The following is a 14877-nucleotide window of genomic DNA, read 5'->3' as shown; positions in this document are numbered from 1 at the left end:
AAATCTGCTCATGTAGCCATCATGAAAAAAGACGCTTGACCAAGCACAACAACAATAATTATAACACTGGAAAAAAGAATACATGAAACTGTTTAAATGAAGACAAAGAAGACATTTGTAACTGTGTTACCAAGGTTGTGTATTGCTTAATCACACCGAAAAAGTAAGTCACCATAATACTATTTGTTTACATGTGGGGTTGATAAGCCATCTCTAGTTTTGTTCATGCTATGGCTTCTGTCAGCTTAACTTGATGTTTCTCACTAAAGTATCCTGTAAATTTAGATAGTTTCTGCAAACCTCCATCATTTGTTCAGAATAGTTCAACACTGAATAAAGAATAGATGGAAATGGAGTTTGAACTAGCCAGGAAAGAGAAGGAATTCTTGGCATTGTAACATTTGCTTCCTGTCAATATGGACATGCTTGAGTTTGATTTGAATTTAACATGTCACATTATTTTTCTCAGGTTGGATTGCATAAATTTTTTTTTCTGTTACCCAAAGAGATATTTAGCAATACTGGCAATTATAATTAGGTGTCAAGACAACTGCTTCTGAGATATTGGGACACAGTGCCACATGTATTTTTATATATTGAAACATTTTTTAAAAAGCAATATGTTGCATACCAAAAGCAAGGTTCCTGGCTGTAATAATCATACTGGCTTACTGTTTTCAGTGTAAACTATTTCCTATTAATCATAAAAATCCATCCATTTTCCTAGCTGCTGGTCCATTTCAGGGTTGTGGGGATAGTGGTTGAGCCCATCCCAGCTGTCACTGAGTGAAAGCCCCGGTACACCCTGTAGGTTGCCGGTTTAACATCAGGCGAACACATTAAAGACAGATAACCATTCTTCATGCTTACATTTAAACCTGCAGCCATCATTCATGTCAGGACCTTACTGTGGTAAAGTGGCAATGTAGGCCTAAGTGCATAAAAGAAAAAAAAAAACATAGGGATGTGCTTAATAATTGGTGTGAGGTGGGATTATTTTTTTTCCCCGATCAGTGTTTCTTGAAATGGTAGGGGAAAACTGGGCTTAACATAGGATGACATTGTTATTGATAATTTCTTGAAAGTTGGTGGCATTGTTTGGTTTTAGCACTAGACATCGACCTGGACATAATATCAGATATTCATTTAGAGACTGTCTTAAGCTCTGCATTTTTTTTTTATTTAGCTCAAATATTGTGAGAGTAATTGATGTTTTTAAAGTTTATAGTGTTTTGTATCTCACGGTTAGTCACCCCGTAATGTTTTGTTGGCTGATGTTTACCTGCAGAAGATATTTGAAGACTGCATAAAGATGTTCTATGCATGCGTACTAAAACATAAGGTCTGTGCGTTGATAGTGTAAATTTTCTTTTTTGGGCGGGTGTTACATCTCTTTTAAACCATATCCTCAATACATTTTCCTGCTATAGATGAGAAATGGCAATTTAAAAAATGTGCAGAAATTCACCAGGAAAAAAATGTGTAAAATCATGTGAAACAACACGTTGAGTTACAAAGCAGATTTGGATCGCTTCAGAAGAAATTTAGTGTATCACAGTAAAAACTACACTCATGGATTTCTTGTATTACCTTGTTTCATGATTCATATAGAAGCTTCTTTCAGCACTTCCCTTATTCACAAGGGGTCACCACAGCAGATGGATCCACATATGCAGCTACTACCCAGGGATCAGAATAGATGGCAGTATTGTGGTTCAAGTTTATGTGATAAACCACTTGAATAATGTTGACTTGAGATCAGGGCTGGGCCATATCATACCGTTCACGGTAATACCGGTATAATGTTGGGCAACGATAAGAAAATGAAATATCGCGATAGAATATGGGTAAAACGCACATGCGCAGTGCCTTTGTTTTCATACGCACATGGCGAAAAAAGTATGACGGAGAATAAGAAGAGCGAAAGTGGATCGCTGAATGAAACGGATGAACCAGAAGTGGTTTGTAAAAATGCTGCAACTTCAGTGGTGTGGAACTGGTTTGGCTTTCATCCGTCAGATACACAACAAAGCACTATTTTTGGTAGCGCATGCTAGCGGGCCGTCGTTATTACCGTGTTTTTTGGAAAATACGGCACACTTACAATCAATCCTTTGATTTTTCTGAAAATCGACAGTGCCCCTTATAATCCTGTGTGCCTTATGTATGAATTCTGATTGTTTTTACTGACCTTGAAATGATTTTATGTACACGGCGCTTGAAAATCTGTCAAATGTTTTAGTACGACTTTGCTAATCTACGAAGCCGCACTGCTTGATGGATTGTCGGAGCATTGTGGTTATCGTAACCTCTTTTTAAGTTTTGTGGATATTATACATGGTTATGCTGAGGATATGTCGGCCAATTTCCACTGGAAATGCCTTTAGGTTAAACTGTCAGCAAGGAATTTGCATTTGCTCTGTTAAATTTTTATATAACTTTAATGCACATAAAAAACAGCTGCTTGTTTAAGTGAAAATACATTGATGTTTGTTTGTTGTTGTTGTTTTTTTTTTGCACTAATAAAGTTGTGGAGTTGTAAAGTATTTCGTCTAGTGTCAATTATATCGTCAGTTATATCGTTATCGCAAATTTTCAAATGTTTTCATGATAAATATTTTTGGTCAAATTGCCCTGCTCTACAGTTGTAGGACAGTTGTTCAAGTATTTCCTGTCACCCAAAGACTTGTTCTTTGTAACACATGTGGTGTCTGAAGGGAGCATCTTTAAATTTGACAGTACAATATATATTGGATTGAAATTTGCAGTGAACAACTTGTTGACAAGGATTTTAGAGCCTATCTCCTACATTGCTTCTGAGGTGCAGTTAAATTTATTTGTACAACAATTTCAGTAAATAACTGTTGTTGTCCCTGCCTCAAAGACATTTCTGACAATGTTCAGAGGTCAGATAGAAGGGAAAAACAAAACTCAAGTGAATGTCCACAATAGATGGTGGACAGGGGATATTTGCTTCAAAGAAACAATACTAGTAGTGGTTTCAAAATAATTGCATTTAGATAAAGTTTCCGCTACACAAAATGTGTTTTTATGTGGTTAATTATACCTTTGCAGAAGCATTGCCATCTTTGTTGAGTCTAGCTGGAAAGTATAAAATTACTTTTAGCACTTAAATAAATGAATTGCCATTTGTAGCCGTTTCGTGTTGGTTAACACAGTTCACCATATGGGTATTGTGGAATACTTACTTGGCCTCATTATTTATTGATATATCGAAAACACAATTCACACCAAAATGTGTTGGTCTTTTGGTTCTTGGTAGGTTTTAGGTTATGAAACTCCTATACATGTGGTAAAGAGACGCATTAAAATAAAACCCTGACCCCTGGCACCCACACTAAGGGAATCTGGTGACCTTGTTTCATTATGATGTCGGAGGCATTTTTGCTGCCATGGTTTGGGTTTCTTCTTCCCTCAGTGTGAATGGTCATTGTAATTCAGTGGAAGAGTTGATGAAACATTTCTGTAGGGAGCCGTGGACCGATCCAGAGAGGATGTGATATCACTAAAGTGTTTCGATCATATGCTGTCAGTGGGTCTTGAACCAACCGAAGATTTTGGGACATGTGTTTGATGCTCTCTCCACCATCAAACACCATCAAAATGTCACACCACTTAATCTCTTCTGGAGATAATGCAGTTTCAGGGACTTGTAAAATAGTTTCTAAGTGACTTAATGGCTGTTTTGGTTTCACACTTTGCTTACATGCCCTACTGGCTTACTTGGAGTGCATTAACTGATATTAATAATATATAATATTTATATTATATTAACTTGTATATTGTTTACTCATGTGTATTATTCCTGTGAACATTTATCTTTATTTACATGGGTATTTTGTAAACCAGTATTACATGTAGAATATCTCAGTTACAGTGTGCTGTGTTGTATAGTTATTGGTTTGGTCTATATTGGCAGATTAACACTAAATATTTACAAAGGTTGTGAATTAACATTGTTTATTCTTGAGGTTTGGTTTTTCCTTGGGTGACTTCTGTACTAAGGTGGATATTTCATTTCCTCTTTTTAGAATCAGAAGGCACTGGGAAGAGGCGCAAAGAAAAATTTCCATACTAGATGACATTACATCGCAATGTCCGATCGTTTGGGGCAAATAACCAAGTCCAAGGATGGAAAAAGCAAGTATTCCTCACTCAGCCTATTTGATAAGTACAAGGGAAAATCAATAGAAACTCAGAAAAACACAGGTAAGGCTCATTTTGTTTCTCCACTTGATACTTTTTCTTCATCTGTTATCTAGTTTAAGCCCCTTTACTAATGTTGGTCCTACTTCTTTATCTACATGTTTTGCCTCCCAGTAGTTCCGCGACATGGCTTGCAGAGTCTTGGTAAAGTGGCCACAGCCCGGCGTATGCCCCCACCAGCTCATCTGCCGAGCTTGAAGTCTGAAAACAAAGGAAACGATCCCAACGTGATTATAGTGCCCAAAGACGGTACAGGATGGGCGAACAAGCAGGAACAACCCGATCAAAAGAAGTAAGGCGTGTTTTATAGACCCGCTTTCTCCGATTTAAAAAATAAAAATATGTCTGTCAAGTAAATTAATTATGCTATAATGTTTTATATTCAGACACCCTTTTTAGTTGATTACAGTGGCTGAAATGGAAATGTCCTTCCTGAAGTATCAACATTGACATTAAACTCACATATTTTTCAGGGATCAGTGTCAGGATAAAATAAGTTAAAGCTTTGATCTTGATAGAAGTCAGCTGTTCACCAGGAAGAAAGAGAAGCAGTTTAGAGGCTTTTGAGGGTTGATTTCTCACAGTTGTCTTTTTATTTTTCGTAGTTCTGTTGCATCAACACCACAGCTGCCGGAGTTGCAGCCGCCGCTGCCTTTGCAGAAATCTGTCTCCAATCTTCAGAAGTCCTCACCGGTAGCCAACCAGGAGGTGTGTATGAGTATACGTATGCTTATAAATCTGCTTCAGTCATATATTTATTGCAGATTTTCATTAACACATTGATTGTGTTTAAGTGTTTTCGGTTATTTGCTAATTGAGAGCTACTCGTATACAAATGAGTGTCTAGTGGATATTCTAATGAAGACTAATAATGGTAGAAGAGCAAAGAATTATACCTTCTTTATGGAGGAAAGCTCACACTACCAAGTTGAACAAGAAAGGTTGTGAATATTTAAGATAATTTCTCATTTGTGCCTCAAAGGTAGAGAAACTTCCATTAGGTCTGTGGGGATGGTGACTTTGGTTTCTTAATTTTCACAGAACACAAACACAAGTGGACCAAAGCAATGGGCCCAGCTAAATGGAAAGGCAGTAGAGCAAGATGGTGAGTCATTCATTAATTCAGAATAAAGTCTGTTTAAAATGAAATGTCACGCAGTTAGTGTTCAGTATGCTGTTCAGATTTCAAACCCCAGTTGAGAAAATGGCTCTCTGTTTGCTCAGCTCAGACAAGCATCTCTCTTTATGCGGTGTCTTTCAATGTCTACATCAGGTTCAAGGGCCTCAAACCGACTTCAGCCCTTCTCTCACGAGGAATTTCCCACACTGAAGGCAGCTGGAGAACAGGACAGGGCTGGCAAGGAAAGAAGCGGCTTCGATCCGTCGTATGGGCCCGGACCAAGCCTCCGCCCCCAGAGTAACTTATGTTTTGTGTATCACCTTCTTTAAAAATTGGCAGTCTCACAGATAAGGTAACACCTCCTGGAAGGCAAAGCTTTAAACTGGCAGACATTACTTTATTTAAGAAATACAGGAAAGAGGGCGTTTTTTTTTTTTTTTTTTTTTTTTTTTTTTTGGTTCCTCTAACCTGCATTTCATGCTTCTTGATGTCATTTACTTGCATAGTTTCCAAGCAAGTTGTCTTTCAGAGCAGAAATCTGACAACTTTCTTACTAACGACTCCTGGCTCACACCACCCACCCTCACATTTGGCCATGATCTGTCTATGCAGGCTGGGAACTCGATTAAATATTTCTGATTAAAAAAAGTATGGAACTAATTCACTTGCAATTAGTTCTTGAAATTACCGCATTGAGATGAGATGAAACAACATGGTCAGTGGATGTGTTTTTAATTTATAGTCATTGCTTGTTTTCAATGAAAGTTGTTACCTATTGCTATTTGAAATTCAGTGCAGTTCCTAATTTCACAGGGCTTTAGACATTTTATTAGTTTAGCTTGGTCTGGTCCTCTAATTTTTTTCCCCCTTTTCCTTTTTTACTTCTAGATGTGACAAGCTGGAGGGAAGGTGGTGGCAGGAACCTTCAGCCCTCATCCCTGACCCTCAGCCTGCCAGCAGATCCTGAGGGTAAGGCCACTGCCCTGGCTGAGACTGGCACCCCTCCAGCCTCGTCTCACCCCTCCTCCGCCACAGTCACCACCTCATCTAATACGGTGACGGCTCCGTCACCAGGCCCTGACCCCAAGGAGCTTTCCCTGCGACCTGCTCAGCCTGTCCGCAGAACAGCCGTCCCTACTGCATTGCAGTACCAGCTTCATCACACTTCAACTGCTGTCTACCATGACATGTTGCCTGCCTTTGTAAGTAATGTATGACTCATAACATTACAGGTGATTGTGGAAGAAAACAACATGGCCTACTTTTAGATACAATCTAAAACAGAGTGTTTGGCATTTGCATGCCTGATATGATCGTCCCGTGTGGTGCTGCTGTTTTCAGATGTGCTCTAAAGAGACACGTGAAGCTACGGGTACAGACCATGTTCCCACCACCGTAGCAGCCCCCGCCCGTTTTGACAGCAAACCTACTTTTAGGCAGAGCTATGCCAAACCTGAGCTTGTAAAGTAAGTTCATTTTAAATATCCAAGTAGTTATCCATTTTTCAGCAGTTTGACATAGAGATCTGGGATACTTGGCAGTTGTTAATTTGCCATAATCTCATTGCAGTGGTGACGTAAGGAGAGAGAATCGCTTTGTCCGTGCTGCGCCTCGACTTTCTTCGCAGCCTATCCGTAGACCTACCGACAGACCAGTTCGCCCAGCCATTATTAATCCAGAGGATTTGAAGGATCTGGATGAGCTTGACAATGATTGTGAAGATGGATGGGCTGGTCAGTATATCTTAGACATGTGTAATGGTCCCAGACACTTTCTCACTGTGAGATTCTTCTATAGCTTGTGAATATCTTTCACCCTTATATTTTTATGTGTGGAATGCTGTATTTATCACTTTCTAGTATTCATTGTTGGCCATAGACTTATACATGATCAGTCTGTTAATTTATCTTACAGAAGGTGATGAGTATTTCCCATCATTTTTGACCATTTTAACAAAAAATATATTTCACGGTAGATTTCACTGTGACTGCAATTTAAAGCTTGCAGTCACAGTGATCTTTTTCCTTTGGGAGAGGGTCACAATCTCATTAGTGGCCATTAAAATTTCTTATATGGAAGAAAAACCCTGCGGATGCATGATATGTCTGTGGCTTATAAGTAAGAAAATAAATGTTAATGTTACTTTATTGAATGTGTAACATGATCAAGAGATTCCAGTTAAAGGCTTGGAGTGGTGCTTTCTCTTTATCTCGTCATATCCTCAATGGTGCAGCCTGTGTACTTTAGGGTAATGCTAATCTTCCTCACACACACTGCGAACGGTTATGTGTATATTTCCCAAAGCAAAGCCACAGAGGACGCAATCAGATGGGCTTTGTATGTACTATGAAAACCAAATACCAGCTCGGTATAATTTGGCAATTGCTGATGAGATCCAGTTCCAACTGTGGCTTTTTAATAACAGTTTTCTGGTTGACTGTTGTTAAATAAATGGGATGTCGGCCTAGCTGTTTAGAGCAAGTCAAGTGACTTATTCACCACAGTCTGACAGATAAATGGGGAAAAAAGAGTTGTTTTAAACTGTGATTCTAAAGAACAGGATGACTGTTCTTCACAATACAAATATGACCCAGGAGAACAAACTGTTTGTCTGCTCAACCTCACAGCTAGTGTTACCTCACTCTATAAATACAGCCAGGACAGTATAGTTTAGACCTCACCCTGATTCACCACTGTGACTGACTGTTTTGTTTTCCCCCTGCCCACAGGACTTCATGAGGAGGTTGATTATAGTGAGAAGCTCAAATTTAGTGATGATGAAGAAGAACACTCTTCCAGTGACAAAAACAAGATCTGGTGAGAGCGCGTCCCTAAAGGCTGCTTATTACTCTAAACACTCCAATTTTGTCTTTATTTAAAAATGTTTCTGGCTTTATTTTTCTTCATAGGGCTGACTGGGAGAGGGAGAGAGATAACCAGCGGGACTGCCATTCCTCCCTTAGCTCAGGGGAGGCATCTTACCCACAAGAGGGTCCAGAAGAGAGTTACTCTTTCCAGCATCACCACCACGAGCCTCCCAGGAAGACCAACGGCAAATATCTCTCCACAGACACCCAGGTAACCATGCACAGGGCAGTGTTTTTCCATTTCAGCCCTCTTTTGAGATTACTTACCTAAGATCAAATTATTATGATGATCACAGTCAAAACACACCATTTTCTTTAATTCCTTTGTGACTGTGGAACGTTAGAGACACCACTGTAGAGCATATGAATAGCTGTCTGCCTTTACATACCCTGAAGTGAGTCTGTCATTGCGAGTTAGGAGATATGACCTTGCGGTAACCATAGTGATATGTCTAAGCACTTTTCATTTGCCAAGTCCGTTTGGTGTTTGTTAGTTGCAATTCATTGTAGAAAATTTGTCAAACCACTTATTTAAAATAAGCTAAAGATTCCACAATATTAAAATATGTCTTACAATAAAAACAAAGCTTTTATCTGTTCCCAGGGTAATTGTTTATTTTAGCAAGAGATACTATAGGATATGCAATTTAAGAAACAGGACAAGTGTCCTACGGGTAACAGCGAGTTTGAGTAGCAACTAATCTGGGAGAAATAGTTGCTAGTCCTCCCCCCCCCCCCAAAATAAATTTAGAGTGAAATAAAATCTAATGGACCTCCTTAAAAAAAAAAAAAAAAAAAAAGTAAGGAATAATCTTCATCACTCAAGTTCCTCCCCTTTAACTCCTTTAGGTCCAACAGAGAAACCAAGGAGACCCACTTGCTGACCAGGATGATCACCAGCGGCAGTCTCAGGCACCAGCTAGGGCCAAGTATGTGTCGCCTGAGCTCTCTGAGGCTGTTGAGAGAGCCCGAAGACGGCGGGAGGAGGAAGAGAGGCGTGCTCGTGAGGAACGTCTGGCAGCATGTGCTGAAAAGCTCAAAAAACTGGATGAAAAATTTGGGAAGACTGAAAGGCAGACATCAAGGACGGATGACAGCCAGAAGGAGGTAGAGGGAAAAGAAGTTCCACTGTCCCCAAGTCGGGAACAGAGTCGAAGCCACCATGATAACTGGCACTACAGCACAAAAGGTAAAAAGAGTCCTTAGTCCTTTTTTATTTTATATAAAATATAGTTTTAAAAATGCACAAATGCAACTATTCAAGCGTGTTTTATCACGATTTCCAGATGGAAGTGAGTGTCCCTCGGACATTTCCCCTGGCCATAGTTACCGTGAAGAGTCTGGCTTCTCTACCTACCGTGGCAGTGAAGACGATGGCCCAGAGCCCTCCTCACCATCAGGAGACTACAGTGGGCGTCAGCCAATCAAACCAGTGCCACCCCGCTTTCAAAAGCAACCACAACACCACCAGCAGCAGGTGAGCACCAGCTGATGCCAATAGCTTCAACTCCAAATTAAGGAGAATTCTGGTTTCATTGCACTGTTCTTAATAATGTGGCCCATGGTCATGTTAACATTGCACTGTCCACCTTGGTTGTAGAGATTTAGGAAATGAGGAGCTGCACTAAAACATCTATAAATAATGTAACAAATGTGTGACAGTAGCCTATGGTGTATATTCGGGTGAAAACCATAAACTCCCCGCAGCTTTACAGAGGCACAAATTAGCCATCTGGAACTTCTAGTGTTACTGCATTCAGGATCTCTTAGAGATGGCTTACTTGCTGACCTTATTATGCGGCATTAGGCCACTAATACACCTGGGCAGCCCAGGCAAGTACAGCTTGTGTGTTGGAACTGGTCACCTTCATAAAGAACAGCCTCTTTGATATTGACCATGATGGGGTTGTGCTAGAGAAGTGAAACTAGGATATTTAGAACGTTAGGTCTAATTTCTTGAGAAGAGAATCTCCAGCATCTTCTTGGTTCATTCTAAAATATATGAGAATAAATGTACTTTGATTTTTTTGTTATGAATGCTAAATGGGGAACAATATCCTGCTGACTTTGTTAGCTTAGCCTGGAAATGTCTTCAATTAGTTTGTCTCATTTTACACAAAACAGACAGTGTCAATTTTGCCCATTTGTTGAATGTCTATTGTGTGGATTTTAAAGGAACAAATGTTCAAGATGCAGCATTGGCAGCAGTCAGGTCACCCTAATCCATCAGGGTCAAGCCACACTCAGCGGGGCTACTACCCTCCACATGTCCTCGGTTTTGATCCGCGCTGGATGATGATGCCACCTTTCATGGATCCCCGCATGACCCAGGGACGGTCTCCTGTTGACTACTACCCTGGTAATTACTAAATCCTTATATACTTATATGTATTAAATTTAAACAAATAACAGGTGGTTTGGCCAGACACATTTGTTTCGGTATAAACAAACTATACAGTCAATAACGGAAGGACAGACACACCTGAAATCATGTTTAACATGATTAATATGTGATTGATTGATTTTCAGCAGGAATGATAAAACCTATGATGCACCAAGATCACTTGAACAGTCCCGGTTCTGATGAGGGATGCCATCCAAACTTGCCTCAGGAGAGACGAGCGCCTTCCACTGAGCCTTACCCAGTGTGGAATCAAGATGGCTATCCCTTGCGTAGCTTTACTCCACCTTACCAGAGACAGCGTGAAAGCTCGGAAAGCGGACATCCCGATGACAGGTAAGTTTATTTTGTTCGAATTCTGCAGTCCTTAAATTAAGGCATGAGGCCCTCTTGTGTTTTAATCTGTGAAACTGAGCATTTTAATAATTCCTTCCTCAACGCTGTAAAGTCCATGTTTTTTTTTTTTTTTTTAATGGAATCTATGTTGTTAAGGGCATGAGGCTCTGTTAATGGGCCTCCGTCTGGTTTTTTCATTCCTAATCTTTTTTTTTTTTTTTTTTTTTAATGTCTCCTCGTATCCACAGAGGTGATATGGCCTCTTCCCAACAGGACTCCTATGAAGAGAGGGCCAGTGATTGTTTGTCCCACACTCAAGATGATCTTCCCCATCACAGTTATCAGAGCAGAGGTTCAGACAGAGAACAACATGACCAAGGCTTGCTCACCACCGCTCAGAACCTCTCTCAGAATTATTCAGATAGTGAATACCCAAAGCAAGAGTCGAGAGACAAGCATCTGAAAGATGGCCTTGAATCCCACGACGAGGCCTTAGATGGCTCCACAGACAACTGGAAAAGAGATGGTAGCCAGAAACAAGACGGAGGGGTTAACAGTGCCCAAAACCAGTGGTCTGAAGCCAGTTCCAGTTCAAGTAGTGTCAACCAGCCATCTGAGGCTAGTGGACGCACCTTGATACGCAGAACTGGTCCCATCAAGAAACCAGTTCTTAAGGCTCTCAAAGTGGAAGACAAGGAGAATGAAAAGCCTAAACCTGAGCCTGAGGAGAAGCCTGTCCCCTACCGCCTGGAGAAAGAAGTCCTTACTAACGTTTATGACTTGAAGAAAGACAACCAGCCTGCCAACAATAGGCGTTCTGCATCACCTGTGGTTGAAAAACAACCTGAAGAGAGGCAGCGCCAGTCTCCAGCTCCCAGTAAAATGGACAGACCTCTGAGCACCCACAGCGATGACTCTCCCAAGGAGAACACTTGGAGCAGTGCTAAAAGCCAGTCACTTAGAGACAGTCAGGAGAACCGAGAACCCCAGGCACCACGGCGCAATAACTGGATCTTTATTGATGAAGAACAGGCCTTTGGTGCAGTGAGGGGGACGGGTAGAGGCCGCAGTCGAGGCTTCCGGGAATTTAACTCCAGAGGTGGAACCCGCGGTGGCCGCGGTGGAGATAATCTCAGAGGTGTTTATAACAACAATAACAACAGCAGTGGCAGCAGCACTCAGCGAGCAGGCAGAGGTCGAGCACCACCCAGGGATCTAATCAAGGTCGAGGAGTTTCAGAGGGGCAAACCCCGTAGGCGAAATGTCAGTGAAACATTGAGTGAAGCCTCAGAGTATGAGGAACTTCCCAAGAGGCGTCGCCAGAAAGGATCTGAAAATGGAGAAGGCTATACAGAGTCTGGGGATGTCCGTAAAGCTGATAGAGAGTCTTGGAGATCCAACAAGGTGTACACAGATGATCAGACTGCCCCAGATTCCAGAGAAAAGACCAAGGTCACCAGAGGCTTTGGAAATCGGGTGCTGCCTCCACGACTGAACACCACTGGTAGTTACAGTCGAAGCTTTGGAGGATCTAGAGATATTTCTACATGGAGGGGCCGTGGGCCTCAATTTAGTGGCAGCAGTAGCGGCTCGATGCAAGAAAATGGTTATGGTCCTGGAGCAGAGACTGCTTACTCCCGCAGACCCCCAGTTGAGCGTGACGCTCTCAAGTACACTCCTAAATTTACTGGCTCCTTCATGGAAAATGGAACAGAGGAGCGTGAAGGAGAATACTACTTTGACAGCGAGAACCCTGACAGACAGATTTTAAGGAGAAGGCGTCCTCCACGTCAAGACAAGCCTCCGCGCTTCCGTCGTCTACGACAAGAGCGTGAACCTGGCTCAAATCAGTGGACAAGTGATGAGTTCATAAACGGAGACTTTGCAAATCCCTGGCCAGGTCATTCTAAAAGCACTGGTGATGATAACTGGCCCAGTGGCCACTACTCTGGACGTCCTAGCCAGCATGGCCAGACAGAGGAATGGGAGACGGGTTCAGACAACAGCGACTTTGGTGACTGGAGAGAGAAACGGAGTGGAGGTGGAGGCATTGCTACACAGGGCCATGGCGATATTCCCTCAGACTCTGGCCAGGAGCCAGGCTCCAGTGAGAAGAGGGAGCTTTCTAAGAGAAGCTTCTCTAGTCAGAGACCATTGGTGGAACGGCAGAACAGGAAAGGAGAACCATCACTGCTGGACGCAAGCAAGATGGTGCGTGCACCTGATAATCCCCCCACCTCATCGAACAGGAGTGACAGCTGGCAGAACGGAGGCACTTCTTGTAAAAGGTGAGGCAAATAACTTACTGACCAGTCGTCTGTTATAGCTACTTAGAAACCAACAACACTTTGTTATTTGTATGATGATGACTATAATTTTGATTACAAGGACACCATTTTCAGTTACTCAATTTGGTTTATTTTGGAAAAAACACACAATTTAAGCACTTTTTCTATGTCCTGTTCACAGCAGGAGTCCAGATGAGTCAGGCTCTGTATACAGCATAGAGCAGCTGCCAGAAGAGAGGGAGCCCATTGAGCCCGCTGGGAAGAAATTAGACAAGGAGCTGAAGCCAGGACCTGTCAAAACAGACATCACTGAACCACTGTCCCCATATGAGCTCAGCAGCTACCCAAGTGAGTCCAACTTTCTTTCACATCTTTATGGAATGCATAGGGAATGCACTCTGATGGAAACAAAGTGTTGGCAATAGTGTAGTTTTAGTGTTAAAAATACTGTAAACACATTTGCTTTCATTCATTCCTCTAATCCCCTTGAATCTTGTTTGTGTTATGTGATTTTGTTTTTCTTAACATGTGTGGAATCAGACTAACTTGTTTAAAAATTAAGTTGCACAGCTGCAGAACAGCAACTCCAAGGTGAAGTTCATGTCTGTTAATATAGATTGAGAACTAAACACTCAGATAACGTGTTAGAGGTGTGAGGCCTACAAATAGTACTCTAATGTGCTCTTGTCCCCTGACAAGCTGAAAAGTTAGTAAATAACTTTTTATGGCAGTGTCCCCACAGCAGTAGGACAATCCTGTTTGCACGCAACCCAGCTAACGTGGCTAACATGATGATTAACTTTGATGTCATGCCCACAGGCCAAAGCTATGGGGAAAATTTAATGCTGAGGGATAACCATGGGTGGTGGAAACAGATTTGCAAGCAATAAAGAAGTTCTGGTGTGGGCTACTTTCTTTTTTTTTCTTAATCTCACTTCAGTGCGCTGGCTTCCTGTTTGCAATTGACGTCTGTTCTTTTTTTCTCTCACTCTCTGTGCTCACATATGCTATATTTTATATACACATTTCTACCCCTCAGCTGTAAAAGGCGCCATTACCATGCTGGTGTAGGGGGTGAGGACACAAGTTTCTGAAAGCGATAACTTGAGAACAAGGAAACACAGGATTTTGAAATTGATACTATAGGTGTGTCTCGTAAAGCAAAAAAAGCTTGAGTCTTGGTGACCTCCTTTTTTGTTTTCAGACAGCAGAATAACTGATTTTTTTTCTAGGTGCAGTGAGAATACCATTAATAATTTTTAAATAGTAAAATTAATTGAAAGGTCTCATATTTTAGGTTTAAACTGGGAGAAAGTCTTTAGCAGCTTTACATTTTAGGTGGGGTAATTTAATTCACGGTAAAATGTATTAATGGAGCATTTTACACAGGTACAGATGCGATTCAGCACTGCAGCTTTTACTTGAGCACTCTTGATTTTTCCTCTGACAAAAACTTTGTTTTGTAGTTGAAGGAGACGCAGGGGGACCAGGTTCAAATGCAGATGGATACCAGGATGCCTTGTCCAAAAAGCAAAGACGCCCACAGGAAGATGACAGGAGGAGGAAAGAACAAGGGGCAGCTGTAAGTTTAACATACACCAAATTCTAAATACTCAAAAAATATTATTAGTTTGCTTG

General features: G+C 41.3%; 1 protein-coding gene and 1 long non-coding RNA gene across 7 annotated transcripts in view; one reads left to right on the top strand and one right to left on the bottom strand.

The window, feature by feature from the left end:
* Positions 1–14877, bottom strand: part of LOC145430005 (uncharacterized) — a 127094-nt gene that overhangs the window by 2857 nt on the left and 109360 nt on the right. The window lies entirely within an intron of this gene.
* prrc2b (proline-rich coiled-coil 2B) overlaps positions 1–14877 on the top strand; it is a 32782-nt gene that overhangs the window by 1512 nt on the left and 16393 nt on the right. For 3 of the 6 annotated variants that reach the window (XM_026173648.2, XM_080304211.1, XM_080304213.1), the window contains exons 2-18: positions 4053–4230; positions 4342–4519; positions 4833–4935; positions 5269–5332; positions 5501–5644; positions 6236–6549; positions 6689–6813; positions 6917–7080; positions 8077–8164; positions 8257–8425; positions 9064–9403; positions 9501–9691; positions 10390–10573; positions 10744–10951; positions 11200–13239; positions 13421–13587; positions 14706–14821. In XM_026173648.2, coding sequence (XP_026029433.2) covers positions 4116–4230; positions 4342–4519; positions 4833–4935; positions 5269–5332; positions 5501–5644; positions 6236–6549; positions 6689–6813; positions 6917–7080; positions 8077–8164; positions 8257–8425; positions 9064–9403; positions 9501–9691; positions 10390–10573; positions 10744–10951; positions 11200–13239; positions 13421–13587; positions 14706–14821 — 4710 coding nt within the window. In that variant the 5' untranslated portion in view covers positions 4053–4115. The remainder of the gene's footprint in view (positions 1–4052; positions 4231–4341; positions 4520–4832; positions 4936–5268; positions 5333–5500; positions 5645–6235; positions 6550–6688; positions 6814–6916; positions 7081–8076; positions 8165–8256; positions 8426–9063; positions 9404–9500; positions 9692–10389; positions 10574–10743; positions 10952–11199; positions 13240–13420; positions 13588–14705; positions 14822–14877) is intronic. The other 3 variants (XM_026173650.2, XM_080304212.1, XM_026173649.2) reach the window with 3 other exon arrangements.

This window comes from Astatotilapia calliptera, chromosome 7, assembly GCF_964374335.1.
Source record: "Astatotilapia calliptera chromosome 7, fAstCal68.1, whole genome shotgun sequence".
NCBI classification, from domain to species: Eukaryota; Metazoa; Chordata; class Actinopteri; order Cichliformes; family Cichlidae; genus Astatotilapia; species Astatotilapia calliptera.
This window is presented reverse-complemented; position numbering and strand designations above follow the sequence as displayed.